Consider the following 16,440-nt stretch of genomic DNA (forward strand, 5'->3'; position numbering starts at 1 on the left):
CCCCCCCAATCTCTACTATCTCATTCAGGTTGCTCCTAAACGTTGGAGATTGGATATAAATTATAGCCAAGATGCTGTTTTGATGCTTTCTTCTATGAACTTGCCTGATGGTATTCAGGTACTGGAGAAATCCCTTTTTTTTATGTACATAATGGTGTCTCGCACCAGATGATGAATAACTGCTGAATTTTGTAGATAACTCTACTGCAAACTTGCTGCAGTTTATCTTTTATAGAGTGATTGCATTTGTGGATTATTGTTTGAACTTTGGTATATTCGTTTTTTTTTTTCTAGAGGAGGCGAACTGCAGTGGATGAACTCAACATGAGGACCATTTTTGAAGAAAATGATGTTATTTGCGTAAGTTTTTAGTTCCATTTTCACCTAGCACCATCAGAAAGAATACGTGCTACCAATTTTCTCATGTGACATACGTCTAAGTGGGTTTGTTCCATGTTTTGAATATTTTGAAGCATTAAAATTTTATTAGTTTTTTTGGTTAGATAATTGTTTGATCCTAGGATATTTGATTGTTAAGAAACTTGTAGGATTTTAATATCATAGGAGAGTACCGTGGTACCATGGAGTTCGAACCATAACTTTAAGTTATACCGTCTTGACCTTTTGGCCAAAACACGATGGCCTTGATCTTTTGTTATTTAACTCACAACACCTTTGTAAAAGGTATGGAACATAGGCTCCAGCACATTAGATTGATAGATGCGTCTTTGGCACCTTGCTTGGTTTCGGGCCAGGTGTCTTAATTCAAGGGCCCTTTTGTGGCTTGTTGCTCTTCACTAAGGTCCCATTATTATTTTTTTGACATTCTAATGTTGTAGATTCTTAACTCAAGAGCCTTTTTGTGCCTCTTGCCCATAAGTGTCATTCTTTGATTTTCTCTACTTTTCTCGCCTTATACTTTATCAGCAAGTGATGCAATATACCTGTTATTTCTTTTTTCTCTTCTCTCTCGGACTCTAGGCATGCCTTGTGCCTGGCACAAAGGCTTCAAAGAGACGTACTTTGGCACTGTAGTTTAACCTTGCACTATAAATAAACACCACTCTCATCATTAATTGTTTCACATGCTTCATTTTCCAGTCAAGAAAAAAAAAAATAATAATAACATCACCATAACTTTTCTCAGGCAGAAGTTCGTGGTTTCCAGCATGATGGCCTACACCTTCAAGCAAGAAGCCAGAAATATGGGAAGGTGAAATGAGTCCTTTTTTTAAGTTTCTGGATGTTGATGTAATAACAAAATAAGCTTTTGAAACAAATCTCCATACACATCTTCCCTTGTTTCTTAGGAGAGATTCTGTAAAAAGAGTCTTGAAAGAATGTGAGTACTAATTTATAGAAGAACCTCCTGGGTAAATTCTAGTGGTTAGAACTAATTGTAAAGATGGGTTTGTTTGTTGCCCAGGAATAAGGGAAAAAGGGCTGTGATTAATGTGAAAAGAGTGACGGGTAGAAACCATTGAGTGAATGTAAGAATGGGAGCTAGCAGATGTGCCGAGGTAAGACAAAATGTAAGAGATGGTAAAAGAAAAGTTATTGTGCGAATGCGAACAAACCGATCCATCGCTAAGGTGTGAATAGCTATAACGCAATATCTCAACACAGAAATTATGTTTACTTCTGATTGTTATATTTTCCTTTTATGCTTAGCGTGATAAGTTCACAATTTTGGGAGGGTTATATTTGAATAAGATTTCTTCGTTGCAATGGTTATTATGTTCCTGACAACTTTTCTTTTCGACCGTTTTAAATATTGTTTTTTTCTTGATTAATAAGATTACTGCATTTGTATCCAGCTTGAAAGAGGTCAGCTGCTCACAGTTTCACCGTATCTAGTAAAGAGACGCAAACAGCACTTCCATCATTTGGAGCAGTATGGTATTGATTTAATACTTGGATGCAATGGATTTATCTGGATTGGGGAGCATGTTGATCCTACAGAGGATATGATGGTAGAAGATCCAATTAATAAATCTGAACAGAAGGGTTCAAAATTTGAAGGAAGTTTTGGTAACCAAGTGCAAGAAAGAATATATACTCCATTGGAGACACGTCAGAATATATGCAGAACTGCAAACGCCATTCGAGTATTGTCTATCTTAGGTTTCATAATGTCAGTAGAAGTCATAATGGAGACAGTAAGTCTAAGTATTTCTCTGAACATCGATGTGCATGAAATGCTTGGGTCGGAGTTCTGTGTTCTCACTGCAGAAAAAGAGGCTGAGCGGCGGACTTCGAGTAAGAAGAGGGGATGATTTGGTTTTCAAAATTGTGTAATTCACTCTTGATGGAAATTTTGCTACGAACAATTTGATTTTCAGAGGAACTCACTATGATATCTTAGTTTGTGGAATTTTATAATACCGACGATTGGTCTGCTACTAGTGTTAACATTATAGAATGCAATATTTGCTTAATTATTCTGTAGTAAGTGGTTTCATAACTTCACTTAACTTTATAAAATGTAGTATTTTCGCGGATATTTTTATTTGCCCACTCATTTGTATTACCGTAAAGGAATCGTTCATTCTGCGGTGTCTGCGACCAACACCTCTAAGTTACCAGGCAATGGAACAACGTCCGAGCAGACCACTTTCTTATTTCACAACTTTTAACAATTTTCCAATGTTAGTTAAATAGATGGAAAAGGAAATGCGGAGTTTAGTCCGGAAGCACTGAGCAAAGCAAGATGCGGAAGTAGTGCTAATGACAGAAATTTTCAAAAGACTATCCATTAATAGCCGCTTGGATTTGTTCCAAGGACCTCCCCTTCGTCTCGGGTACTACCGTCACCACAAACCCTATAGCCATTGCGTTGATTGCAGCATAAATAAGGAAGGTACCTGCGGATTTCACCAAGTCAAGTAATGAAAAGAGAAATTTTCAAATGCTCAAGTAATGAAAAGAGAACACAGATCATAGCTTTATGGAACAAATCTGAAGTGATTCTATTTTGAAAGGAAAGGGCAAAATGGGTGGTGCGGTTACCATAGGAGCTCCAGGCCATAAGGAAGTTAAAAGTATACGAACAAGCCCAAGCACCAAACCAGTTGGTTAGTGTTGCTATGCTTCCAGCCAGTCCCTTAATGTTTATGGGGAATATCTGCAACAAAATTACCAAATCTAAGCCTTTGGTTAAACTTTTAACTGCTACAAACTATCATCTTTTACCTCAGACATTACAACCCAAGGAACAGCACCCATTCCAATCGAAAAGGATCCTATGTACACCTGAATTTCAGACAAAATTGTTAGAGACACAAAAACTTCAAAACTACAATGAGAGTTGAAGAAACTTGATGTATTTACCAACACCCCAGCTACAGTTAACACTGGAACTGCCTGGATTGCTATTTCATTCGCCTGGTATTCAGCAAGTGGAAGTTTTAAGTAAATCTCAATACATATCAGTTTTATCTATAATCTGCAGAAATAAAGAAGATTTTGCATGCACTAATTCTTTTATTGATCCTTGCATCATAGTCAGTACATTTGACCTATTAATCTGATCCCAATTATCTAAACCATCGGCTTTTGTTTTACTTATTTATAGAAACCATGAAAGATATATGTTCAAAACAAAAAAGGAGAGCAACCTAAACGGCTGTAGGTATGAGGAATCCCCTAAGCCGAAAAGAGGAATCCCCTAAGCCGAAAAGAGGAATCATCGCTTCATAAGCATTCGGGCAGGGTAGAAATACATAACTGATAGAACATATGACATATTCGGGATAAAGCGAAGTGCGTAGTTGTTTCAGAGAATACCAAACGTTCTGTTACCTTCAGATAAAAAGCAACTGCGTCTAGGATACATCCGAGGACCAACCCTGATGCAGAAACCTAAAAGCAAAAACACGAAAAAACCAAGGAAATGAGCAGCTGTATGCATTTGTATATATATATTTCTTTTCTTCTCTAGTGAGTCCAAAACTAAAGTTTACCAGTATCAAGGGCTTTCTTCCAGCCTTGTCTATTAAGATCGCACCAATGCCTGTTACTATGACCTATAAAAAGCACCATGTTCGTAATTGGAAAGGCAATTTTCATGAGAAATGATCAGATGAAGACTAAGGTACCTGAAGAATTGCATAGGTTGTAGTTCCAACGCTCACCGAAAATCCTGCAAACAACAAAAGAGGTGAGAGATTTGTATACAATGGCTCCAAATTGTTGACAAATATTGCGTCAGCAGATAAGAATTGTATGTTTCAATACCCGCTGACTCAAAAATATTGGCGACATAAAAGCAGATCCCATTGATTCCTCCAAATTGTTGACAGACCATCAATCCAACCCCAATCTGGTGAGAAGAAATTATAGGTCATGAATTCCAGTGAGAGTGTGTAGAGAGCACGTAAAACAAAGTGTAGCATCAGTTCAGATAAAGAGCTTACAATGACTGAGCGCAAGTAAATCCTCTGAAACAAATCAGTCAGTTTGGGTTTGGGGAGTTGTTCAAGGCTCCTTATATAGTCCTGTACACAAAGTTGAGCATCAATGTGTAATGTAATGTAATGCAGACCAAGAGTCGGTTGGAAGGAGAAGTGTTTCAAGGAAGGACAAAGACCTGGATCTCATCTGCCTCTTGGGACACATCCGCCTCCTCACCACGAAGTTTTTTGAGAGCTGTTTCAAATTCCTTTTGTCGTCGCTCTTTTGCCTGTGGTCAATTTCCAATTCTTGTTCATTTAGATTCATGGGAAATACATCCCAAAACAATGGTTTGTCTCCTATCAATTACTCTTCTTACCAGCCATCTTGGAGATTCAGGAATGAAGAAAAGACCGAATGTGAGAATGACACAAGGGACTAGTCCTGCAACCACTCAACAAAGGAACTCAATCATTCTTTTCCTTGACGTCCTTACTTAGAGTGGCACACACAAAATTTTACCAATCAATGCTAGAGCTCTCCATGAGACTACATTCCCAATTATGAAGGATACAGACACCGCTGTGCAAATCATCAACTGTACAATAACAACATGAAGGTAACCCCACAATTACTCCAATGTTACTTCAACGGTCTATTAAGTTGCTTTTTTATCTTGTATTTTTACCTGATTGAGGGTAGTTAGAGCTCCTCGGAGGTTCTTAGGTGCAATCTCAGCTATGAAAATGGGAACCTAAATATTTATTATGAATACATTGTTGATACAGAACAACAAAACGGAAACAAAGAAGATAAAATTAGTGGTAGAATGGATTGAAAAATGTACCACATAAGAAAAGACTCCCATTCCATATCCAGTAGCCAATCGTCCAATATCCAAAGCCGCTGCTCCCTTTTGCAGTAATCGAGGTTACACATACATGGCCATTCTACTCGTATATCGAGGAAAGAGAACAAATCAAAGGAAAAACCAACCTGAGCGAAGTATATTGCTAACCACCCAGCCACGCAAGCACCGGTAGCGACTCTCATTGCCTACCAAAACAGAGGTGTAGATGATTTCTAGAACTTAGTAATTTCAACTTCCAATAGACAGATTATAATCCTGGTCTGCTCACCCCTTTCCGCCCCAGGAAATCTCCGATAGGTCCACTTGTAATTGCACCAATCATTGCACCAAATGTCAGTATGGAGCCGAACAGTGAAAACTGCATAAATATAAATTTTGAGAGAAAAACATTTTGAAGTTATTACAAATAATAGCTTTCCCATTACCAACCCAACCTGAATCCATAGCAACATTTAGTCATGCTTAGAAGCTTCACACATATGCGACTATGAAAGGTGAGAAGAAAGGAGACAGAAGATTCAAAGTGGTTCAGCTTTCGACAGCTAATATTTTATCTTCCAAATCACGTTCCTTTTTTGCGTTCTAAAAAAACCAAGATCTACTAAAACAACGTAGGTAACAATACACCAAAAGGAAACAGTAATGTCGGTTAGAGTGAGCTCATTTACCAAAAAGCATTCGGCATATATATATATATTACAATTTACGAGCCATAATTTTAGTATACATGCTTGTTGAGATGATTGGGCCTCTCACTCCACTCAGTACTTATAAACCAACATCCAATGCATTTCCACATGAAGTAGAATGAATAATTCAAGAGCGACTTTTATAGCATAGGTACAAAATCAGAAGGAAGGGTGGATTGTGAGAGCCACAAATGTAAAGAAAAACCCCCCAACTTGTTTTAGAAAGCATCCTGATTTGAATCATACCTCGGGTAAAGAGAGATGAAGATCCTCTATGATAGCACTCTGAGTGGGCGAGGAGTAACCTGCCTGCAACCAAAACCACATAACAAAGATCCTTACGCCGCACAACAGTTGGGAGGGGGAGACAGTTAGTTGTGATGTGAGTAAGCTTACACAAGTTCCAAATTCGTAGGAGCCACAAACAGCCACAAACGTGCTGAAGTAGACCATCCATGACCCACGCTCTCGACTGCTGTGAATCGACTTAGTCTCCTCTTGCACCAATGGTTGTCTTACCGCTTCTTGCCCACCATCTTCCACATCCTCAGCGATCGCCATTTTTCTTTTCTCAACACACATTGTGACGTCAAGACTAAAAGGGGGAATTGTCTGCCTCTGCCCCTGTACTTGAACTAAATAAGAATGATAGACCATAAGCGAAATATGTATGTATCTATATATATGTATATGCCAGAGCCGGAGGACAGCACAGGGATTGGGTTGGCATTTAGTGGAAGATCGTTGTCGTCTCATAATGGTAAGACAAATTACTTACTTCCATCACCCAACACACTACAGCTAAGCACAGCAATTTGGCAATAGCAAAGCCAAAACCTCAGGAATATTCCTCTGGACTCATCTTAGCTCACTCGACTGCTTTTTGTTATATTATAATTGGGTCGGCTTGGAGCCGTGGATGCCTTCGGCTTCGGCAAATTAAATCAAAGACGACGCTTTTATTAGAAATGGGACCACAAATTAAGGGTTCAAGTGATTGGTGGATCAAACGCATGGTAATGCTTCATTTTAATCGGCTTTGTTTTCAACTTCAGTTTATGCTACTAAATTTGGTTGATTGTGAGTGTATATGACTTTGTTCTACAAAATAATTCAAGTTCAGATTTTTTTTGTCTTTCAAAGAATAGGGCTTCTATTCACCCAGAGCGTCTCATCTTTAAGTCGTGATTTGTTTAGTTAAATGCTAAGGAATGGAAAATAACCTTACCCAAGCACAGTCCATCCCGTTTGTGCCAAAGAAAATAGTGGATTAATTTAATTGCACAATGTCATGTTTTTTTTTTATGAAATGTATTTGTTACAGCAGATGGGGCAAGTTTTTTAATTTTATTTTTTAATAAGTGATGTAATGTGGGGAAAAGAGTGTTTCTTACGCCCATCCAGGACAAAATGTTGGGATATCTATTCATGATTATCTGTGACCATTACTCCTTACGAATCTTAGATTTCACGACTTGGATTTGAATTTGGATCTTACGCACCATTCCTTAAATTTTGATAATGGGAAAAAAATCACATTGTTTTGTTATTCGGAGTCACCCGCGAATCAGAAGCTTTGATTGGATTTAACTCATTTCCAGCTCTCATTTCTTCTTCTTCTTCTTCTTCTTTTTCTTCTTCTTAACGGAAAATATCTGAAAATTCTTCAACTTTTTCTGCAAGCTGCCCTCCCCTCCTCCTCTCCTCCTCTCCTCCTCTCCTTTCTTTACACTTTCCTTCTATTCATGACTTCCAAGTTTAAACTAACACCAATACATGCACATCAGCGTTTCTTCAGCTCGGTTTTTGGGTTACTCTGTCTTTCTCTTTCTTTTAATGAGTTCCCGCGTGTCCTCTGAGTCGTAAATCAAATGGGATTTTTTTATACCATTGCTGGTTTTCTCTTCCTTTTTATCTGATTCTCCAATATCCTCCTGATGCTATTTTGTTTCTGTTCCTGGTAGGTTTGTTTTGTTTTTTTCAATTATGAAGGAGAAGTTAGATTCATCTTCGCCCACAGGAATTCTTGAAGACTATTTCAGGAGCTCCGGATCTGAATCCACTTCTTCTGGGGAGCCTAAACCCCCTGCCTTTTGGCATGGAATTTTCAAATTATTGAGGTCTAAATCCAGCAAGCCTGTAAGTAAATTGCATCCTCTTAGTGTGCTCAAGCTCTCCAAAAGACTGAGCAACAGTATGAGAGAGAGTTTGCATCTTCACTTTCGGTTTGATTCCAACGTCAGCAGTTTTAACTCGCCATGGAAGAATTTCACTCTGCGAGACCTCCAAGCTGCCACCAACTATTTTAGCCATGGTCCGTGCACCCAATACATCCATTTTTTTCACATTTTGTGTTGAACCCATGAGAATATTTTTCCGAACAATTTGTAAGTGGGTTCTTTTTCCTTTTTGCGTGTAGAAAATCTGATCGGAAAAGGGGGCTATGCTGAGGTTTACAGGGGATGTTTGAAGAACGGACAAGTTGTGGCCATCAAAACACTGACAAGAGGAAAATTGGAAGAGAATATTGGTGATTTCTTGCTTGAACTTGGAATCATGGCCCATGTCAACCATCCCAATACTGCTAAGTTAATTGGGTATGGAATCCAAGGTGGAATGCATTTAGTCCTTGAATTTTCTCCTCGTGGGAGTTTAGCTTCTAGGCTCAATGGTTAGTTGGTTACAGTTTAGATGTCATTGCTAAATGGTATAATTCCTTTTCTTAAGTTTAGGCATATGCATTCTGTAGGTTTGAAGGAGAAGCTAGAATGGGACATTCGGTATAAAATAGCTATTGGAACCGCAAAGGGTTTAAGGTATCTCCATCAAGGATGTCAAAGAAGAATTATACACAGAGATATTAAGGCCGCTAACATCTTGCTCACTGAAGACTTTGAGCCTCAGGTAATCAATCCCCTTTTGCCCCCTTTTTTTTTCTTTTTTTCTTTTTCCAACTTTGATGTTTCTGAGCTTCATGAACATATCCGTTAATCATTCAGTGCTCCTCACTTACAATGCTTATTAGTATTTATTTTTGTTGTTTCTGTTGTGTATTACTAAATAATTATGAGATAGAGATAGAGATAGAATCTGAAAAAATAAATGTCCACAGATTTGTGATTTCGGGCTTGCTAAGTGGCTACCAAAGCAATGGACTCATCACATAGTATCAAAATTTGAAGGCACATTTGGGTTTGTGAATCTAATGTCATTCTGGTGCTTATCAGTTCATATACAAAAGATGAAAAAACTGATTCCTCCCGGTTCTGCTTTTGTAGGTACTTACCTCCGGAGTATTTATCGCATGGTATAGTAGATGAAAAAACTGATGTTTTTGCATTTGGCGTGCTTCTCCTGGAGCTAGTTACTGGACGCCGTGCTCTGGATTACTCTCAGCAAAGTCTTGTTTTGTGGGTGAGTTTCTGAATTCCCTTGTCTACTTGATTCATGCTCGCTTGTGCTAGGAGGGATGCCAAGTTTGGTTGAATCATACTAACAATCTCAAGGAATGGCTAATTCAGAGTTTTGTACCTTGATCAGGCAAAACCGTTGCTGAAGAAGAACAACGTGAGAGAAGTTGTTGATCCTTTTATAACAAATTATAACTCGCGGCAAATGAATCTTGTGCTTCTTTCTGCTTCTTTATGCATACAGCACTCCTCAATACGAAGACCTTGCATGAGTCAGGTGCATGTTCTTATCTGCTATTTAAGAAAACAACCAACCAAAGTGCACTCTAAATCTAATGATCGTGTAGCATCTTAATTCTGATGTTTGGGTTAAAGATTCCCCGGACTCTTTAACCAAAACCTCAACAACATGATCATCCAAACATGTGATATGCAGGTGGTTCAGATCCTGACTGGAGATCTTAGCTACGTAAGAGGAACCAGAAAAATTCAAATACCTTTCCTTCGAAAAGCTTTTCGTGAAGAGTTAATGAGAGCGGAGCAGCCAAGGTTGAGGGACGTTCTTCTGGAACATTCATAGGTGGTTGGTTTCATGGAGAGTGAAAGACGTGTGCTGTGGAGGCTCAAGCTCAAATGTTAATACGTGCAAACTGGAAGCTGGATGCTGGGCTGGGAGAATACAGATTCAAACTCTCCCTATCTGAAGCTTTATTTATAATAATCATCAGAGTATAAAATAAATAGCAAAAAATAATAAATATTTTTTAATTGGTGCTGTGGACGGAATTGTTTTTAATAAATTAGACTCCAATCACAAATTAACAAAATCAGATTTAACAACTTACTACTATATATATATATATATATATATATATATATATATATATATATATATATATTTGTACAATTCAAATAGAGATTCAAGGGAGATGGGCTTGACAACTTCAAACTTAACAATCCCGACCTTTTTAAGTTATATACATGACAACAATTTTTAAAATTTACAAAAATATCAAACTCCAGTTGCTAATGATATTAAAATATAGTAATGATACTCGTGCTTCTTGCACAATTGTTTTTTTTTTTTTTTCTTTAAACATGCTTTTAATAATAATTGGGTTGAAGTCCTTCCTTTTGTAGTTTGAGAGGGACAAATGGTGTTGAGATGAGAGATGTGGCATTGATTGGAACGTGGATTCAGAAGTTTTTGCGGGACTGGGAACCTTGAAATGTGATTGTCTCTGCTTTCTTTCTCTTCAATGTGCAATGTGCAAAGTGCAAGGCTTTTGAATATAGACGCTACACAGTTTGGTCTGATGATGAATTGTGCGTCTTTTAAGAGAGAGTTTCGACACATACACGCGCTAAAAGTTTGGTTACCTTGTCAGTATTGGAGCAGAATTGTATTGCAGCTGTACCCCTCAATCCCCACCTTTTTTAGGCGTCCTAGAGAATTTCATTGAGACTTCAAAAATTGGGCAATATTTTCTTTCCAGTATGCCTATTGTCTTTTCCTTTTCCTTCTGCTTCTGGAGCTATGTTTTTGTTGAGTACGCAGGTTCCATTATTTTGGGATGGCGCGCTACCTAGATATTCCTGGTGCCTAAAGTTTAGGTTTGTTATTTTCTAGATTCAGGATGAGATTGGCATTGCTCAAGTGGATTGGATGCAGCGCGATGTGAATGCGTTCTACTGAGGTGCAAGCTTGAGTACATATTTGTTTACTCGTAACCCCTAATTAAGGAAACCTGGCAAATCTCTCCTGCTCTTAACTCATTATATCATACGCCATAGTATTGTGGAGGCTGGTGGATGAGTTCCCATAATGGAATAGCTAGAAGAAACTACGCGAAAAACTTTTTATCTCTTTTGGGCAATAGATTCCCATGCCCATTTCTTTGACATGGAATTTAATTTATTTTCATAAATGGAAATCCGAATCTGATGTTGGTCCCAAGCATAAGCAACTTAATTTGCATCCCCCACCCCTTTCTTTGACATCATGTCGCTTTTGTATACAAACAGCAGACCATCTTTACTTTTTCTTTATGCAAGGAATTAGATACTCCCTCCATTATATAATACAACGACTGCATTACTTTGTAGTCTTTTTAGATAATATGCGGAAATATCAAAGTATTGTGTAGGAATTCAATGATATTTATTAGACTATATTGTTGGTGAAGGATGAATGGAACCAATAAACTAGCATTACATGGATAGGCTTTTGACTCCTTTTAACTCCAACCCACATTACTTTCAAATCCACTAACCCACATTACTTTCATATCCACTAACATGTGAAGTGTGAGTTTGAAGAAACTAAAACCAACATTATGTTTATCCCTCCCATGCATCAAAATAATTATCATTTTTCGCATTCCTTAAAAGTTTTATTATCACACCTCTTCATTAAATTACAAGCTTTTAATTTACAATACTTAACACCATAATAGCACACACAATATTAACGCACCATCCGTTACTGAGTATTTATCACATTTTTGGCTTCTCCTTTTAATAACCTTAAACTTGATCCATTTAAAATCAGAAAGATTAAATTATGTAGAAGAATGAATTGAAAAATATGGAAATCACAATAAAACCACACGAAACAAGCCACTGATTCTACGAAAAAGAAAAAACAGAAGAAGTGAAATCCCGAGACTGCCCTCCCTTCTCTTCATTTCTTCATGTTGTACTGCACAACTGCAATCATGACTCATATTCTGCTCCTTCTCCAATAAGCTTCAGTCATAATAATAAAATACAGCGGCTTTGAAACAGAGGCAAACATGAGGGAGAGAGTGCTGCTTGCTAGTCTCAAGCAGCCGTCGAGACTACATGACAGTAACTGCAGCAGCTTCGCTTCGCTTCTCCCTCAAGCCAAACCCACCATTCCTTTTTCTCTTCTTTCCATTTCCTTTTCAAATTTTGGTTGCTGATTTGTGTTCCGCCGTTAAAAGCGTTCACAGGGGATTCCCTTCTTCTTCTCAGTTCTCGTACAAAAGCAATCCTCCCTTTCCAAAAGCCACCCTATAAATCCACACACTTGGTATTGTTCTTCGCATTCAACCAAGTCACTTTGGTCGGCTCCAATAGCAATGGCCAAGCTCCACAGTCCCAGAGCTCCCCTTCTCCGCGCATTCATGGTCTTTTTTGTGGTGCATTGTAATTTCCATTTGCATGCATTCGCGATGCTAGATCCGCTCGACTTTTTGGCACTCCAATCCATTAGGAAGGCTTTGAGAGACATGCCAGGGTCTAATTTTTTTGCTTCCTGGGATTTTACTTCGGATCCCTGCAGTTTCGCCGGCGTTTCCTGTCAATCCAACAAGGTCGTGACCCTTAATCTCGGAGACTCCAGGGCTGGTTCGCCTGGTCTAATTGGTCGATTAGACCTCTCCATTGGTAAGCTCTCTGCGTTAGCGGAGCTTTCCGTCGTTCCAGGTCGGATCTATGGTCCTCTTCCAGAAACACTCTCCCACTTGAGCAACCTGCGTTTCCTCGCTGTCAGCCGTAATTTAATCTCCGGCCAGATTCCTGCGGGTGTCGGCAGCCTACGCAGGCTTAGGACACTGGACCTGAGCTACAACCAACTGAGTGGACAAATTCCTCGCTCCATGGGAATGCTTCCAGCATTATCCAACCTCATTCTGTGCCACAACCGTCTCACCGGTCCTCTTCCTCTTTTCCTCTCCCGAACCCTGACTCGTCTCGACTTGAAACATAACGCTCTCTCCGGTTGGCTTGGTCCAAACTCCTTCCCCCCCTCCCTCCAATATCTCTCTCTCTCTTGGAACCGCCTAGGTGGCCCCGTAGACCGCCTCCTCACCCGCCTCGACCAGTTGAGTTATCTCGACCTCAGCTCGAACCAGTTCACCGGCACGATCCCCGGCCGCCTATTCACATTCCCCATCACCTCCCTCCAGTTACAACGCAACCTCTTCTCCGGCCATGTGGAACCGCTGAATCACGTTTCAATCACCACCGTCGATCTCAGCTACAACAAGTTGTCGGGTCCAATATCCCCCTTCTTGGCAACAGTACAGAATCTGTACCTCAACAACAACGGGTTCAGTGGTCGGGTACCCGCTTGCTTCGTCCAGCGCCTCCTCTCCGCTAATATACAGATACTCTATTTACAGCATAATTATCTGACGGGTATAGAAATTAATCCCACGGCCGAGATTCCGTTGAGCAGTTCTTTGTGCTTGCAATACAACTGTATGGTGCCACCCGTACAGACCCCATGCCCATTGAAGGCTGGAAACCAGAAGACCAGGCCTCGACAGCAGTGCAACGAGTGGAGAGGCTAGGCGAGGCCTGCAAACTCACACGTGTCGTCCAGGACACGACGGGAAACAAATTTTGCATTATCTTAAATTAATTATCAATATATATTTTCTTTTTTGGGTGGGCTGTCTCTCTTCCCTTCACCGTGGACGAAGGGAGAAAAGTACAAAAAGGGTAATGTGTCTCCTATTAATATAATAATAATAATATTCTTATTATTTTGTTTCTTTACTATTTTGGTGCCGTAAATAAAGCTCCAATTTTGTGTGGAGCGATTGGCATTGAATGGGTTGGGTGCTCCCAGTCGAATGTGAGTGGATGTGTATGTGAGTGGTCTAGATATCCTTATTATTTTAATTTTTAGGAACCCAAAAAAGAAAAAAAGGAAGCATTTGGGCTCACAAGAATCTGTCATTTTATGATCTTCAACCCCCAAAAAGTATTTTGATTTTGAGCTGGTTGGTTTCCCAGATTCCTTTGTATACACCCCCAGGTAAACATGGTTTGTGGTCTCAAACAACCCAACCTAGATCACCATGGGTGGCTGTCTGTAGCAGTCCTGAAACATATGTATCAATTTTTGGTGCCAATTCCACATTGCAAATACATCAAATTGGATTGAGCGATGCAGTGGCAAGGTTCTGCTCCCAATAGGGATCCTATTGTGTTGTAAAAATAAAAGGCAGAAAGAATGGATTTATTTTTACATATTTCAAGGTTAGAACTAAGAAGGGCCACAGTAAAGATCCCAAATATTGTCATAGCCGATGGGAGTTTTGAATTTGAGCCTATCCAATTTATATATTTTTAAACATCTCATTCGATACTTCTTCCTTTTCTGCTCAATTTATTGTTATCATAAGACATGTATGAAGTATGTGAATAAAATAATATGTGAGTTGTAATGAAAAAGAGGGAAGGGATCCTACGCGTATTTCCGTTGATTACATGACGAAACCATTGGACGTTAGTAGAAAAAACATGTCTTGCCAAATCCAAGTTAGGAAGTCAAACACCTCAAGCCCCCCAAGGACCCTCCTTCACTCAGGCTTGGGCCCCACCACTACTGTTTTTTTCTCTCCCAAAAAAATCACCTCTGGTTTATTTCTAATGGGTTCGACCTTTCCATACCTCTCTGCAGATTAGGAACTTCCGATCATCTGTACTTTAGTTTTGTTTGTTAGATCTCAAGATTTTCTTTGGGCGGCCTGGTAATAATGGGTTCAAAGCCATGGCTGTACCCGGCGCCATCTTATCGGCCACTTGAGACATATTGGGACACCGACGATGACGCTCCTGGGCCTCGATGCAGTCACACCCTCACTGCCGTTGCTGCCACTAAATCCTTCGGCCCCCGTCTCATTCTCTTTGGTGGCGCCACTGCCATCGAGGGTGGAGCCTCCTCTGCTGCTCCTGGAATTAGTAAGTTGCCCTTCAATCTTCTCTGCAATTGTTATTATTATTATCATCATCATTATTATTACTATTATTATTTTTATTTCTGTTCCGAATGTTAGTGCTGAAGTTTATAGAATATCTCCTGATTTCAACCTATTTGAATAAGAAATCTGTTCGAATGTAATTCTTGAGCTAACAGCGCTATAGGCTCCACTTCCGAACTCTTAAATTGGTTAATTTTTGTGATAATTTTGTTGCAATCATGAAGGATTGGCGGGTGTGACCAATTCGGTGCACTCCTATGACGTTCTAACTAGGAAATGGACCAGGTATTACTTTATACACACACACACACACACACACCTCAGTTCTTCTACTTGTGAAGTTGACTTGGATATGCTTACTATTATTGCTTGGATGTTTGAATATTAGAATCAGACCCACTGGTGAGCCGCCATCACCAAGGGCTGCACATGCTGCAGCCGCAGTTGGTACCATGGTTGTTTTCCAGGTGATTGAATAAGAAAAGTTTGCAAAAATTGAAAATTTGGGAGGCTTTCTTGTATGGTTTCTCAAGCTGATACTTGTTTTAACGAGTTTATATCTTTTTGGTTAGGGTGGCATTGGTCCGGCTGGGCATTCCACAGATGATATCTATGTGCTTGATTTAACAAATGATAAATTCAAGTGGCACAGGTAAAAGTAGCTCAGTACCTCTATACTTAAGATGTAGGGAAATCATTGAACTTATATAAAATGGGAATATAGGGTGATGGTACAAGGACAGGGACCTGGACCTCGCTATGGCCATGTAATGGACTTGGTTGCTCAAAGATATCTGGTTACTGTGAGTGGCAATGACGGTGGGTGCTAATGAACAGTTGATTATATGCTCATTGTTTTATTCTTTTGTTGGACTCTGCGGCTAGTTTACTGCTTGGTTTGAAATACCTTGAATTAATTTTATTTCAAGAATGAGGTAATCGCGATCTATCTACATTTTCTAAAAACCAACTTTTGTTGGACCACAAAAGAGTCATGTTTGTAACAAAATGACACAAAACTGTTTAATGTACTATATATTCTGGGATAAAAAACTAAGAATGATGTACTAAAGAAAAAGAAAAAGAAGAAGAAATAACCTAAAGGCTGAGGATTCCTTAGCCTACAAAGAAGGAGATAGATCTTGCGATGTGGGAGGAGGTTTGATCCATAGCTAGATATACTACCTTCTGCTAGGCATCAGTGTCTAAAGAGTTTTGTAATTATTCTTTGTTTCTCATTCTAAACTGTTGGTGCCCTTCCTTTTAGGTTGGCTTCGCTATTGTTTTCGTTTTAGCTGTTTTGGCTGTTTCTGTTGTATTTTTTTTTTTTTTTTTTTTTT

The 16,440-nt window shown here is 39.2% G+C and overlaps 5 protein-coding genes across 9 annotated transcripts in view; 4 read left to right on the forward strand and 1 right to left on the reverse strand.

Annotated features, from left to right (window-relative positions):
- The window catches only part of LOC111490943 (exosome complex component RRP4 homolog), a 4,191-nt gene extending 1,743 nt beyond the window's left edge, over positions 1-2,448 (forward strand). For all 4 annotated transcript variants that reach the window (XM_023139607.1, XM_023139608.1, XM_023139605.1 and 1 more), the window contains 4 exons: positions 29-118; positions 295-360; positions 1,148-1,213; positions 1,818-2,448. In XM_023139607.1, the coding sequence (XP_022995375.1) occupies positions 29-118; positions 295-360; positions 1,148-1,213; positions 1,818-2,276 (681 nt within the window). In that variant the 3' untranslated portion in view covers positions 2,277-2,448. The remainder of the gene's footprint in view (positions 1-28; positions 119-294; positions 361-1,147; positions 1,214-1,817) is intronic.
- Positions 2,449-2,590: 142 nt separating this feature from the next.
- LOC111490940 (sugar transporter ERD6-like 7) lies at positions 2,591-6,651 on the reverse strand. Its single transcript, XM_023139600.1, has 18 exons — positions 6,349-6,651; positions 6,199-6,261; positions 5,532-5,621; positions 5,389-5,448; positions 5,240-5,305; positions 5,081-5,146; positions 4,915-4,990; positions 4,772-4,836; positions 4,589-4,681; positions 4,416-4,496; positions 4,237-4,321; positions 4,098-4,141; positions 3,963-4,025; positions 3,802-3,861; positions 3,331-3,384; positions 3,193-3,252; positions 3,010-3,124; positions 2,591-2,864 (listed from the first exon to the last, which is right to left on the reverse strand). Exons 1-18 carry the CDS (start codon positions 6,607-6,609, stop codon positions 2,749-2,751), a joined length of 1,518 nt encoding a protein of 505 aa, XP_022995368.1. The 5' UTR covers positions 6,610-6,651; the 3' UTR covers positions 2,591-2,748.
- Positions 6,652-7,350: 699 nt separating this feature from the next.
- LOC111490941 (receptor-like cytosolic serine/threonine-protein kinase RBK2) lies at positions 7,351-10,139 on the forward strand. 2 transcript variants are annotated; one of them, XM_023139602.1, is made up of 7 exons: positions 7,351-8,266; positions 8,372-8,563; positions 8,702-8,856; positions 9,065-9,144; positions 9,231-9,366; positions 9,493-9,639; positions 9,799-10,139. In XM_023139602.1, exons 1-7 carry the CDS (start codon positions 7,939-7,941, stop codon positions 9,940-9,942), a joined length of 1,182 nt encoding a protein of 393 aa, XP_022995370.1. In that variant the 5' UTR covers positions 7,351-7,938; the 3' UTR covers positions 9,943-10,139. The 2 variants fall into 2 exon arrangements, with proteins under 2 accessions (XP_022995370.1, XP_022995369.1); XM_023139601.1 differs by having other exon boundaries at positions 7,354-8,266; positions 8,372-8,623.
- A 1,730-nt stretch (positions 10,140-11,869) lies between these two features.
- Positions 11,870-14,024, forward strand: LOC111490942 (probable LRR receptor-like serine/threonine-protein kinase At4g20940). Its single transcript, XM_023139604.1, has one exon. It carries the CDS (start codon positions 12,467-12,469, stop codon positions 13,679-13,681), a length of 1,215 nt encoding a protein of 404 aa, XP_022995372.1. The 5' UTR covers positions 11,870-12,466; the 3' UTR covers positions 13,682-14,024.
- A 726-nt stretch (positions 14,025-14,750) lies between these two features.
- LOC111491001 (serine/threonine-protein phosphatase BSL1-like) overlaps positions 14,751-16,440 on the forward strand; it is a 14,509-nt gene continuing 12,819 nt past the window's right edge. The window contains exons 1-5 of the mRNA XM_023139709.1: positions 14,751-15,080; positions 15,325-15,385; positions 15,489-15,567; positions 15,673-15,752; positions 15,825-15,919. Of these exons, the coding sequence (XP_022995477.1) occupies positions 14,876-15,080; positions 15,325-15,385; positions 15,489-15,567; positions 15,673-15,752; positions 15,825-15,919 (520 nt within the window). The 5' untranslated portion in view covers positions 14,751-14,875. The remainder of the gene's footprint in view (positions 15,081-15,324; positions 15,386-15,488; positions 15,568-15,672; positions 15,753-15,824; positions 15,920-16,440) is intronic.

The sequence above is a fragment of the Cucurbita maxima genome, unplaced genomic scaffold, assembly GCF_002738345.1.
Source record: "Cucurbita maxima cultivar Rimu unplaced genomic scaffold, Cmax_1.0 Cma_Scf00016, whole genome shotgun sequence".
NCBI lineage: Eukaryota > Viridiplantae > Streptophyta > Magnoliopsida > Cucurbitales > Cucurbitaceae > Cucurbita > Cucurbita maxima.